This window comes from Eptatretus burgeri, chromosome 10 (genome assembly GCF_056783735.1).
Source record: "Eptatretus burgeri isolate ZD-2024b chromosome 10, Ebu_testis_v1, whole genome shotgun sequence".
Classification (NCBI taxonomy): Eukaryota; Metazoa; Chordata; class Myxini; order Myxiniformes; family Myxinidae; genus Eptatretus; species Eptatretus burgeri.
Genome location: NC_140970.1, coordinates 90,092,936 through 90,105,435, shown reverse-complemented (window position 1 = coordinate 90,105,435; position 12,500 = coordinate 90,092,936). Strand labels below are relative to the sequence as shown.

The 12,500-nt window shown below is 44.6% G+C and overlaps 1 protein-coding gene across 4 annotated transcripts in view; it reads right to left on the bottom strand.

Annotated features, from left to right (window-relative positions):
• The window catches only part of LOC147019084 (agrin-like), a 182,989-nt gene that overhangs the window by 9,427 nt on the left and 161,062 nt on the right, over positions 1 to 12,500 (bottom strand). For all 4 annotated transcript variants that reach the window (XM_085899319.1, XM_085899320.1, XM_085899321.1 and 1 more), the window contains 5 exons: positions 11,329 to 11,493; positions 9,473 to 9,584; positions 5,595 to 5,711; positions 4,473 to 4,665; positions 3,182 to 3,269 (listed from right to left, as the gene is read on the bottom strand). In XM_085899319.1, coding sequence (XP_085755445.1) covers positions 3,182 to 3,269; positions 4,473 to 4,665; positions 5,595 to 5,711; positions 9,473 to 9,584; positions 11,329 to 11,493 — 675 coding nt within the window. The remainder of the gene's footprint in view (positions 1 to 3,181; positions 3,270 to 4,472; positions 4,666 to 5,594; positions 5,712 to 9,472; positions 9,585 to 11,328; positions 11,494 to 12,500) is intronic.

Sequence of the window (12,500 nt, the reverse complement as noted above, 5' to 3'; positions counted from 1 at the left end):
ATATATATATATATATATATATATACATACATATACATATATAAATATATATATATATATATATATATATATATATATATATATATATATATTGTTGCGGTTGAGTAAACTTGCAAACCACCATTCAGGTCCCGTAGGTGAGATATCACTGTAAGTACATGTGTAGTTAGCCCCCAAACCCATTGTTTAGAGGGAATAAATGTGATTCATTCGGGCTGCGACGCTTTAAGATAGCCGTTTTTCTGTTCTATCTTTATTTTGAACCAACCACGTCTCAACCGCCATCACACAACAACCACCAACCACAACGCTGCTTCACAACAACAACAACGCCAACAGCCACGATCTTTACCTTCACAACTCGCTCCCGCAAACATCGCATCACCGCCATTCCAAACGGCACCATGGCCATAAACCACCACCATAAACACTCCACCACCTTCACCTCTCCACCTTCTACCGCCATTCCCGCACCACCTGTGAACACCAAGCGTCGGGCTGTCCTGGGCTCGTACAAGGTGCACGCCCAACCGCGAGTGCAAAATGTGGCCTTTCCGAATAGAATTCGGATCAGGAATGCTACACGCCCACTTCTGATCCGTCCAATCAGCAAGCGCGGGGCGGTTTGGCCCCGCCTCCAGGCGCGTCGGTGTAGAATCGAGATATGCAAATTCTCGGATCAGGGGAGACTCACGCCCCTTTTCCTCCATCCAATGGGCGAGCGTGGCTCCACCCCCGAGCTCGTTCTGATCCAGAAATTTGCATATGGGTTCTCCTGCCGGCCTATAAAGCGCCGAGCGCGGGGCGAATTTAGGCAGTCTGTCGGGGTTCGGAGTCTGTCGGGGTTCGCAGTCTGTCGGGGAGCTGCAGAGAGAGGAAGCCTGGAGCTAGGAACGCGGTCGAGGCAGTTTGAGCGCAGAGTCGGCCTTGGAGGAGCGGGGAGTGAGTCGGGAGGCGAGGGCATACAGGTGGTTTGCTGCAGTCGGCTGAGGAGAATGGGGGAAGAGACCGAATAGCTCGGGTCCGAGGCAAGGAAGACGGCGGTCGGCGATGAGCTCGCGGTGGAATCGCTCGTCGCGGGACCCAAGCAAGCCAGCTATCCTCTTTCCCCAGAGCATCAACAATTCCCCCCCCCTTTTTCACCCCGCGCTGAGATAGTGCAAAAAGGGGGCCCCGTTCCCACCCCACTCCAAGGAGTGCCAACGAAACCCGCGAAGTAGCATGAAGTCGGGGCACCGCCGCGCCGCCACATTTGCGGCTCATCACAAAGACACGGGTAGGATCCACCCGGTCTCGCGGACCTGACCGCTCTTTCAGGTCCCGCGCAAATACTGGCCCACAGGCCCCGTCTGCCCCCTTGTCTTTGAGGGTGGCCTCTTCTTTTACTTTTGAGTAAATGTGTTGTTGGCGCCGTCTGTAAAGTAAAACTGCTTAAGTGTTGCCGTGTGCACGCGTAGTCGGTTGTAGATCTGCATTGTTGTGTTTCTTTTGTAGCATTTGATATATGTGCATTCTGTTTAATTGTATATGTGTGCTCTCCGCGTGCCGTGGAATAAATGTGCATTATGTTGAACTGTTTTCCCGTTTCGCTTCGTCTTTTCTTTAACTGCTTCACGTACAGGGTTGGTAGTGGGCTTCATACGCCCGATAATTAATCGGAACCGTCGAGGCCGACGATAACACTGCTCGGTTATCCCGATAGTACGGAACAGGTCGCTTAAGTGGCCCGTGTCCGGAGTCGACCTGTGGCGAGGTGCGATCATCCGGTCTACCCTCCGCGTGGGTACTTAGGTAGGTCGAGTTTGGCGAACAACCCTATCCCACGCGGGGGGGCGATTGGCACGATCGTGGTGAGGCCGAAAGGCCCACCTGTGACTAGCTCCCGGCGTTAGTCGGAGAGGGTCACGACAGAATTGTCCGTCCGGTGGGCGACGTGCCGCGATTCGAGTTGCGTGGCCGTTCGCACGCCGGCGGGCACGAATTCGCAACAATATATATGTATATTTATTTTTAATAATTACTATCACTAATTAATGTGCAACTTTTTGCACTGACGAGTTTTTAATTCTACCTTCTTGCTGAAATTCAGGTAGATACCAGTGACACTATATGTATATATAAATTAATTTTTTTATAATTACTATCACTAATTAATGTGCAACTTTTTGCACTGACGAGTTTTTAATTCTACCTTCATGCTGAAATCCAGGTAGATACCAGAGGTGGGTCACAAAATTAAACAATTCAAGTGTTTGGACCATTGTCTATGGCTTTCAATGAAATTGCTTAGACTCTTCAGTGCCTAAAAGAGCTTACCGTTTATCAGCAAAGATGGAATTTGAACCACAGGCCAGTGACGAGGCAGAAGACTGTCAACAGAGCATAAATGGCGGTCCGAGTACAACGTTCAACAGGTCATGTCACCCTCCAGAAATTTCCAGTTCTTCCAATTGCGACCACAGTCAGAAGATGGTCTCATTTTGGGACAGTTTGGCCGAGTTTAATTTCAATCTTTAAACTATGAATTCAAAAAGCAAGACTTCGACATTCGCCGAACAGATATTCGATCTTCGATTCGATGTAGAAATTAGGATTGGCAATCAGCATTGGCAAAGATTATTGATTTGTCGAGATAACACACACCAACTCAAAGTAAGAAAGCTAACAACGTCGAAACCGAAAGGCTCGATTGAACGTTGAACGTTTGTGAACGAAACGATGTACGAGGTTGAGAGACGGATTCCCCAGAAACATTTCGGCAAATATGTCAAATCATTAACGTCCGCCATAGTTTGCAACCCATCGCCAAACTCTTGCGTGCAGAACCAGGTGGGTTTAATTCAACATTGTCTTACGAGACGGACAAAACCCCTCACAGCTGGACAAGCTTGAACAGTACTATCGAACCTTTTTTGACAAGATCTGTTTCACATTTGCCTTTCGATGATCTGTGTTGTGATACGGACTTTCAGGCATTTCCATTTGCCGATTGGAAGCATGTTTCTCCCAATTAAACGTCCTGCAGTCTTTCGATTCTGAAATCATTTTGGAGGTGATGTACGTATTATTATTGTTGCACTATTTTACTCCTAAATCATCCCATAATGCTGCCCCTTTACCAGGGGAGACCATGCAATGCAGGCATTCCCTGGGGTTGACAAGTCGGTTATTTATCACCCACCTGTAAGAGATTCCGTTGTGAAACTCCAGGAAAGTTTGTCCACTGAATGCAATCGGCTGTTCCTCTCCCAATGATCTCAACTGCCCTTCTGCAAAGGAAATGCACGAGTCTCACCCGCAAGATTTTGAAATGAGTATCGATAGAGAGTTATTAAAAGCCTTATACTTGTGCTTCATTTACACGAGCAATAAAACTCTCAGGGAGCGAATGTGGTTGCACCTTGCTGTGCTCAAAGGAAAGCTTTGAGTCCGTTCGTGGGGGGGGTTGGAGGATTGTTTGAGGACATGGTTTACACCACACCCCCGCGTGCTCAGGGACCATCCCCATATAATGTGTATAAAAAAGGGAGGTGGGAGGCTCCGTGAGGTAGAGGACGAAAGGGAGAAAATGAAGTTGAGAAAAATTAATAAAGAAGAGTGGGGGGAAAAAAGGAGTGTGGGAGAGTTTGGTGTCGTGGGGCAGATAACAGCAATTTTTGAGAGGAATCGTGCAAATGATGATACAAGCATCAAATTTGGCACATTTGTTCTCCAGGGGATTCTAATCAAATCTGCCTGATTGGCCATTTGAAAATCCAAATTTTGAAAAATTAAAAAAAAAAAAAAAAAAAAAAAAAAAAAAGCCAAGATCACGAATCAATGTTGGATGCTGGCTGAGATTGGTGAATGTTTCAGAAACATCATCAAAGACGCTCCAAATCTGCCATGCAGTCTTTGAGATATCCTGTACACAGACAGATATCCACGCACACATCCGAGTGGAGAAAATTCAAATGAGAGAGCGTGGGGAATGCATCGATTTTCAAGATGAAAATACACAATAACTGCAGCTATTTGAGTGGAGAACTTTTGGATACGTATGTATTTGGATATATACTGTCATATTATCAAGGTTTTGTCTACCCCCCCCCCCCTCCCCGATGAGTGGAACGAAACTGCACGATACAGCTTACAGCTGATGGCCAAAAAGTCCTGCAGAACAGAAATGCCAAATTTGATGCTTGTATCATCATTTGCACAATTTTTCTACTATCTACTACACTAGTGGAAGGAGGATGAAATGAGAAGGGAGGTTGGGAGGAAATATGTGCAAAATCGAAAATAGGAGAAAAAATCATTTTGCTGGAGAAGGTGGCGGGGTAATGGAATGGGGGAGTCAATAATTCCACAACTTTTGCAGATGTCATACTATGTAGGAAATGTTCCCTTATATCATGTGCTATAAACTATCCCACAACTTAAAGGTAGCACCGTAGCATACACTACGAGCTCCAAATTCAAGCTATTCAAACCTTTCTGGCAACGCTTCCCAGAGTAACCATGCGGGCACAGGCAGGAGAAGAGGGCAAGGCGAGGCTGGCAATGACCTCCATGTCTACAGGGGCTGAGGCCACGCGTACACGAGTGCCTGCGGAAGTTTGTCACGTCGACCAAGCGGCTGTTCCTGTCCCGCAGGTTTGATGCTGTAACGTGTCCAATGGTCAGCTGTGTGAGAGGAAGTGGTGTAGAGATTGGTGGTCACACAAGTTAACTGCTGACTCTTAACCAAGTGAAAATGTCTGTTGGTGGGAGAACGGGGGTGGGGGAAGGACTTTAAGAGGGCATCTGTTGTAAGGGTTTTGTATTCAAATCAAAGACCAGAGCTATATCGTTCAACAGCAGAGTGCGACATCGAAGCAATATCGTTAACATTACATCAATTCTCTGCTTCCTCGTTACTGACCGATGTGCAGTTCTTCCTCAGCACTTGCCGAATAAATAGGGAGGATTTTGAGCAATTTTGACTTTTCAATTAGCCCATCCTTGAAGATCATTAATTGGCCAACTGGGTTTCCTATCAACGATCCGACAGCAACATTTGGTAATCCCTCTTTCACTCGCTGAATTGCCTGATGATTAAAATTCAAATGGATATGAATGCACAATGTCTGGGATGACAATGCAACACCCAATGGCAATTTTTCTACAATTAACAAACAATATCAGACTGATGTTTGGGGGAGGTGCAGATTGACCTTTGATAGCAAGTCGAGCAAAAGTGTGCCAGGTGGATGGATGACCCATCAGCAAATACAGGAATACAAAGTGATGCCGTCACAAGTGATCAAGGAGCACGTATATGTTAGGTGTTGGGGGGAGCAGGGGTGGGTTGTAAACTGAGAAAGAGCAGGAAGGTGTGGGATATAGGGAAGGGGTAATTGGGGGGGGGGGGAATAGGGAAGCGAAGGGGAGCGAGTAAGAGGACTCTTGATTACAACATTATGACAATCAACGAAGGCAACAATTCAAGTTGAGCATGGCAACATGTTCAACGAAGCATTCTTACGTTACGACTGAATAGTCTACAAAGATGGCTGAACTCTCACTAATATCAATCTCAAATTGTGTGTGGATTTGGGTTGACAGCAGCTTACCAGCTGAATGGCTCCAGTCAGGCCTTTGGAAATGGCCGCATTTTTTGAGAGCTCCTGGTAGTTGGGCACTCCTCCCAGGTACATCGGCTGCTTCACGTTGAGAGACGTGTGCTCTCCCTACATGTGTGCACGGACATCGAATGATCAAGCTTCGCTCAGGCCAGGGACGCAGAAAATACTTAATTCAGTAAATATGTTTCAAACATAGCACCTTCGGTACAACACAAGCAGCCATGTTATTCAATCTCAAAGCAAAAAACCATATCTGAAGACTTTCAGAGATTCAGCAGCTATATTTTTGCTTGGATGGAAAAATTATTAAAATTTGGACGAATGCAAACAGGAACAGGAGAAGATAAACAGAAAGCATCTCAAAATGAAACTGTCCACGTCCACTTTGTCCATCCATCCATCAGGACCATACTCTAGGCAGAGCGTTGGTGCTGCCTAAGCAGTCTCCTTGGCTATTGGGCACAATCCTGGACGGGTCGCCACTCCGACAGTATACCGGCATGCTGGCACTCATTTTGCTGACCTCAGAAGGATGACAGGTTGAGTTAGCCCCACCTGGTATTAATTCATCAGCTGAGCGGGATTGAACTCAGGACCCTAGGATTCCAAGCCCACCACCCAAACCATTAAGCCAACAACAGGTCCACTTTGTACTTGAACTAAACTTGATGAAAACAACAGTGAAAAAAAAATGTTCTCATATTATTCATTAATGTTCTCCATGTTCTCATAATAAAGGAAAATTTAATGACAAAAGCTCAAATGGTTAAGGGAGTAATGGCATGGACGAGATGCACGCACGATTACAAGACCCCGTCTCGTGATACGTGGGAACGGGATAATTTTAAGGTGTTGCCAAATGATAGTAACAAGTGTAATGTGAGGAAACATTACAGCCAGAGTCCTCGGTATAAGGTTCACCGAGTCTCCAAGTTTCCTGGGAGTTTCACACGATGTGAAGGTAAACATCTCTGGTCGTTCTCAGTGAACAGCCTCAGCGTCGGCGAGTCTGGCAGTTCATTCAAGCAAACTGGCAAGGACTGAAAGCAGCCATCACGCTTCAGGACTGGTCTCGTATATCGTGCGGGGGAAAGTTTGAGAGGGTGGGGGTGAGGAAGGATGCAGAAGGGGGGGGGGGGACATGAAGCTTCATGCCCGGTGTTGGCTTAATGGTTAGGGTGGCGGGTTTGGGATCCTAGCGTCCCGAGTTCAAATCCCGCTCAGCTGTTGAATTAATACCAGGTGGGGTTAACTCGACCTGTCATCGTTCCAAGGTCAGTAAAATGAGTGCCAGCATGCTGGTATCCTGTGTCGGAGTGGCGACCGGTCCAGGATTGTGCCCATTAAGCCCAGGAGACTGCTTCAGCAGCACCAACGCTCTGCACAGAGTATGGTCCCGATGGATGGATGAAGCTTTGAGGGGGTGAGGTGGGGGGTACATGCTTATTCCGATTCCAAATTCCCAATTTTGACAAACGGAGGTAAAGATCATGGGATTGGAGATAAGATCACTCGTTGAAGGCATAGAGAAATGTGGCGCTGTACAGGCGGTGGGGAGGGTTGGTGGACCAAGCGAGCTGGCAAACAGCTCTGAAAATAATCCTTGTGAAGACGAAGAGGAGACGTCTATCGGCGTGGAGAAGGAAAACACATATACCATTTCTGAAGAAGATACAATGGTGTTGAAATGCATTTTTTAAATGGTCTTGACTGCTTTTAAAAGGAAGAAGAAGCACTTATGGAGTGAAAAATAAAGTATTTTTTGTTTGCAAAAATCGACGATTTTTCAAGTATATTGGTTGGTTGCGCGTGTTATTACTTGGTGAAAAAAAAAAATTGCCAAGTATGTTCGTCTGTAACATTTGTCTGTCTGTCTGTTTGTCACACTATTTTTGATCACAGTTTTCAAGCAATCATTCTGAAATTTATTTTGTGAGTAGATGAACAGTGAAGCATGGCAAGGCTAAATTTTTGTGAACATCCGAATCCGGATCTGGATCTGAGAAATTTTCAAGTGACTCTTCACCATTGAGAGATTGGGCCAAAAACGATGTATCGCACAGTATCTCAAAAAGGTGTGGATGGGTTATGACAAAACTCGGTGAATGAGTTGGTTCGGTGAAAAGAACAAACCGATTCGATTTTGGTTGAGGTCCGGATTCAGATCCGACCCATCAGTGGGATACGAAATGTGAACTGTTCAGCCTGGCGGAGGTCTGTGCTCCACCGAGTTCCGTTCTGTTTCGCTAAGTGTCGCTCTATGAGTGATTTTTCATTCTGTTTGTCAATCGCCTACAGGTCACAATTTGAAACCGATCTTCACGAAACTTCACCACATGGTGGAATTTGTCATCAGCAAGAAGCCTATTGTTTTTGAGGTCAAAAGGTCAACAACTAAAGTGTTATTTCTAAAATCCTTAATTTTCATCAGATTGACTTGAAATTTGAAGAGGATGTACGTTTCATGTCACTGAATTCAACCACCAATTATTTTTGAGGTCGACATCGGCCAAAAGGTCAACTTAGACCAAATTTCTAAAATTGTCAATTTTCATCTGCCTTGAAATTTGAAGAGGAGTTGCATATTTTGTCATTTAATTCAACCACAAATTATTTTGGAGATCAACATTGGCCAAAAGGTCAACATCGGCCAAATTTCTAAAATTGTCAATTTTCATCCGATTTACTTTATCTTTAAAGAGGAGTTGCATATTTGGTCATTGAATTCAACCACCAATTTTTTTTTCATTTTTTTTAAGGTCAACATAGGCTTGATTTATAAAATTAAGAGATAGGGCCAAAGACTATATGTATAATCATGATATCTCAAAAAGTTGTGGACGAGTTATGACAAAACTAGGTGGATGAGTTGTTTAGGTGACAATAACAAGCCGATTCGATTTTGATTCAGATCCATCCCATCAGTGGGATGCAAAACGTAAACTGTTCAGCCTGGCGGAGGTATGCGCTCTACCAAATGCTGTTCTACTTTGTTCAGTTTTGCCAAGTGTCGCTCTATGAGTGATTTTTCATTTGTTTGTTTGTCTGTGAGCAGGATATCTCAAAAAGTTGTGGACGGATTTGGACGAAACTTGGTGGAGAGGTTGTGTGTGACAACAAAGAAAGAAGTGCTTCAATTTTGGTGAAGATCGGGATCCGAGAAATTTTTCAGTGACTCTCCAACATTGAGTGATGGGGCTAAAAACAATATATAACACGATATCTCAAAAAGTTATGGATGGATTCTGACGAAACTTGGTGAACAAGTTAGGTGTTTTTCAAGGATGAAAAAGTGATTTGGGGGAATATCCGCATCCGGATCTGGATACGTGAAGTTTCAATGTCCAAAGTGATTCTTCACCATTGAGAGATGGGGTCAAAAACGATATAGTACTGTAGTGCATAATATTTCAAAAAGTTGTGGACGAGTTATAACAAAACATCGTGGACGAATTGATTAGGTGAACAAGCCAATTAGACTTTGATTCAGATCCGGATCCAGAACCAGCACATCAGTGGGATACAAAACATAAACTATTCAGCCTGGCAGAGGTATGCTCTCCAATGAATGCTATTCTAGTTTTTATTCATGCCTTTGTGACATTAATGGTTAACAGCCTGGTATGAAGAATTATTTACAAAGCACATGTGCATTGTGAATTGCCTTAAGACATGCACGAAACGTTTTAAGGTACGTCGTCAAATTTTGCAATTTTGCTTCGATTGGCTGCTTACATTGGATTTTGCTTACATTTAAATTGGCTGCTCCAGCTGTCTCACAGAACACATGACGAGACCATGCATGCATTGCATTCCAGTTAAGTTACCAACTGCATCATCTTCATGATTTAGTTTGTACGACTGACCGGCGATTCCCCGCTCACGGCGTGAGCATCATCCAGCCACATGGTCCCTTTGCGGCCCACCCGCTCCAGCCTCACCTCATGCCACATGCCAAGCGCAAGTGGGTTTCGGCTCCTGCCAACACAAACACAAGGCTTATTAACTTGCACTTGCATTTTAAAGTCACCTCAAAAAATGCAACATCCATAAAATCATCATCATCATCATTCTGTTTTCAATCCACTGCAAGATGAAGGCCTCCCTCAGCTTACCAAGTACATGTTGGCGAGAAAGTTTGGGCAGGAATTGGATATTTGTTCAAGGTGCCGGCAATAAAAACTTGGTCTTCAGGTAAGACACCGACGTGGGATCTTTAACGTCCAATTACTCGTGCTGGCAGACGGATCCTCTGGATTGACGTCCCTCTCATGGACGACATAGAGAGTGATGTCTCCCTCTATGTCCAAAACACTAGAGTGACAGTTTACAGTTGGGTCGACTTTTGAACCCAGGCTAGACAGCTCAATGGTGAGTGCACGTACCTCTAAGCTCTTCTGGCAGCCCTTTGTCCACTTGCCCACTATCTGACCTCACTTGATTCACATTTGTAGGCAGAACATTATGTTGCCATCATCAGCAAAAGGAGGCGGCAATGACCTTGGAGTCGGTATGCTTTTTCAGGAAAGGTCAAGCTCATGGAACATCTTTGAAGATAGTACATAGATAGCTCACCTCCTCTTTGCAAATGACATTTCAAGATCTTTATCGTCCATCAACTAATGCAAGCAGATGGGACACCCAGTTTAACATCCATCTGAGGGATGGCACACACATTGATGTGTTGCCTTAAATATGAAACACCTGGATGACAGTTTATAGCTGTTTGGGTTTTCAAATCCAGGCTGGACAGTTTAGAGGCGAGTGCGTATCCCTATAGGCAATAGTGCCACGAGCCCTCCATTAGCCTTCAATCACTAAAAACAGTTGTTATGAAAACTGTAGTATTTTTTTTTAACCCCTGGAGATCTGAACCTGAGATCCTTGCAGATTTGGCTCCCTGGAGATCCCTGGGCTCCCTGGAGAAAAATTCCAGCCGCTAGGGTATATGGAGGTTTGAATAGCGGCTGGTAAAACAGCCGCTAAGGTTCATGGGGTTAATGTCTCACAAACAGAATCTAACTTCCTCCACATTATTGCTGTGGGTCTCTGCTGAAGTCCCCTTTCCCTGTTCTTAACCCGTGTTGTGTATCGATGAAAGTACCCCGAGTCCCATCATTTTCGGAAATCTCCTCCCAGCTCTCCCTCGACACTCCACATTTTCTCTCATTCTCCAAGTACTCAACTACACCAGCTGAAATCCGTCTAAAACCAGAGATTATGGATTTTGTCCGTGACGTTTGCCACACATTTATTTACTGTACGAACCAATGATAGTGCACACTGAACTTATGATATCAATTTCTTCTGCTTTTGTATGCAGCACATCATTTACTAGGGTTGCAGCAGTGCCGCTGCTGCATTGCCCCCTGTACGTTGGAGTGGAAATTTGTATTTTGTTCAGGGTGCCAGCAAAAAGTTGTCTCCTCTTCACGAAGGACACCGTGGGATCTTTAAAGTCCTCCAACCAATCCTGGCAGACGGGAGGCCGAGTTTAACATCCATCTGAGTGACAGCACATATTGATGCCTCACCATGCATGTGAAACACTTGGGTGACAGTTTATATTATAGCTGGGCCAGGATTCAAACCCAGACTAGACAGCTCATTGGTGAGTGTGTACACCTCGAGGCTATCCTGCCAGCTAACGTCAAGTGATGCAACACATTACCATCCACAAGATCCCTCATGTCAAGAGCAAAAAGACAAAAGCGAAACTGACCGGATGATGGCAGGGCCTTTTCCAAGGTCAAAACGAAACTCCAGGATGGAATCAGAAAGAGCGAGGGACACAAAATCTCCCTGTCCATCGTGTCGATCTCCGTTGTACATGATCAATCCATCTTCAGCATCGGTGAGAAAAATCACCTTCAAAGTCAACTTCTGCCTGAGGATGTGGAAAGACAGAAAACAAGAGGACAGGATATTACCAAAATACAAAGGAAAGAGAGAGACAATAAGGGAATGTTGTTTGGGCCGTGCACGCCAAGCTTGAAGATACGAAGTTAAAGAGTCATGGGGTTTTAAAAGGAAAGGAAAACAGGAAGAAGGTATTTGGCCAATCAAGCTCATGTCACATGGCAACACATCAAAATTTATTTAACATCTATTATTACCGATTAACTTCTGAATTGCTATGAACTTACAAGTCCGACAGGATCATGCAGAGGTGCCACACTTACCTTTGAGCTCCCTATTCTGGGTTTGATTCACAACATGACGATAAATGATCAGGTTGGTGTTTTGTAGACAGGGAGTTGCATCACAAAGTGCACCGTCTCTCGGAAAGACGTTCAAGTTGGGTGTCTCGTGGATGTTAAATATATATATATATATATATATATATATATATATATATATATATATATATATATATATATATATATATATTGTTGAGGAAATCGCTTCTCAGGGTCTAATGTTTGTGTCCAACATGACTTCTCCCATGAAACCCTTTTTAATGTTCTTTCCTTTGTAATCTGTCTTGTATGTCCTTTTGAAAAATAGTGGCCTTGCAATTCCAAGAAGGCACAAGTCTTGGTGTGAATGCGTGAGCCTCAAACTTTCGAAAAGAGTTGAGAGGCTCAGAGAGATTTCCCCTTGAATTACGACCAAACCACCAATTGGTCAGAAGCAGATAGGGTAGAGTGACGTCACAAGGCGGGGCGTCCTGAGTGCCAAAAAAAAAGGATGCTACTGTACGGTTGTGCACCGAGTACTCAATTTGAGTTCCATGTTCCCAGGTCGTTCGCCAAGAGCCCTTCCCCGTGGTGGGAGGAGATATACCTCCGAGACTCTCTGAGTAAGGAGGAGTTTTAACGGTAGTTGAGTCAAGCAGTTTTTGTTCACAGTGGCTGTGAGTAGTCTGGTTCGTTCTTCACGTTGGCTGTTACA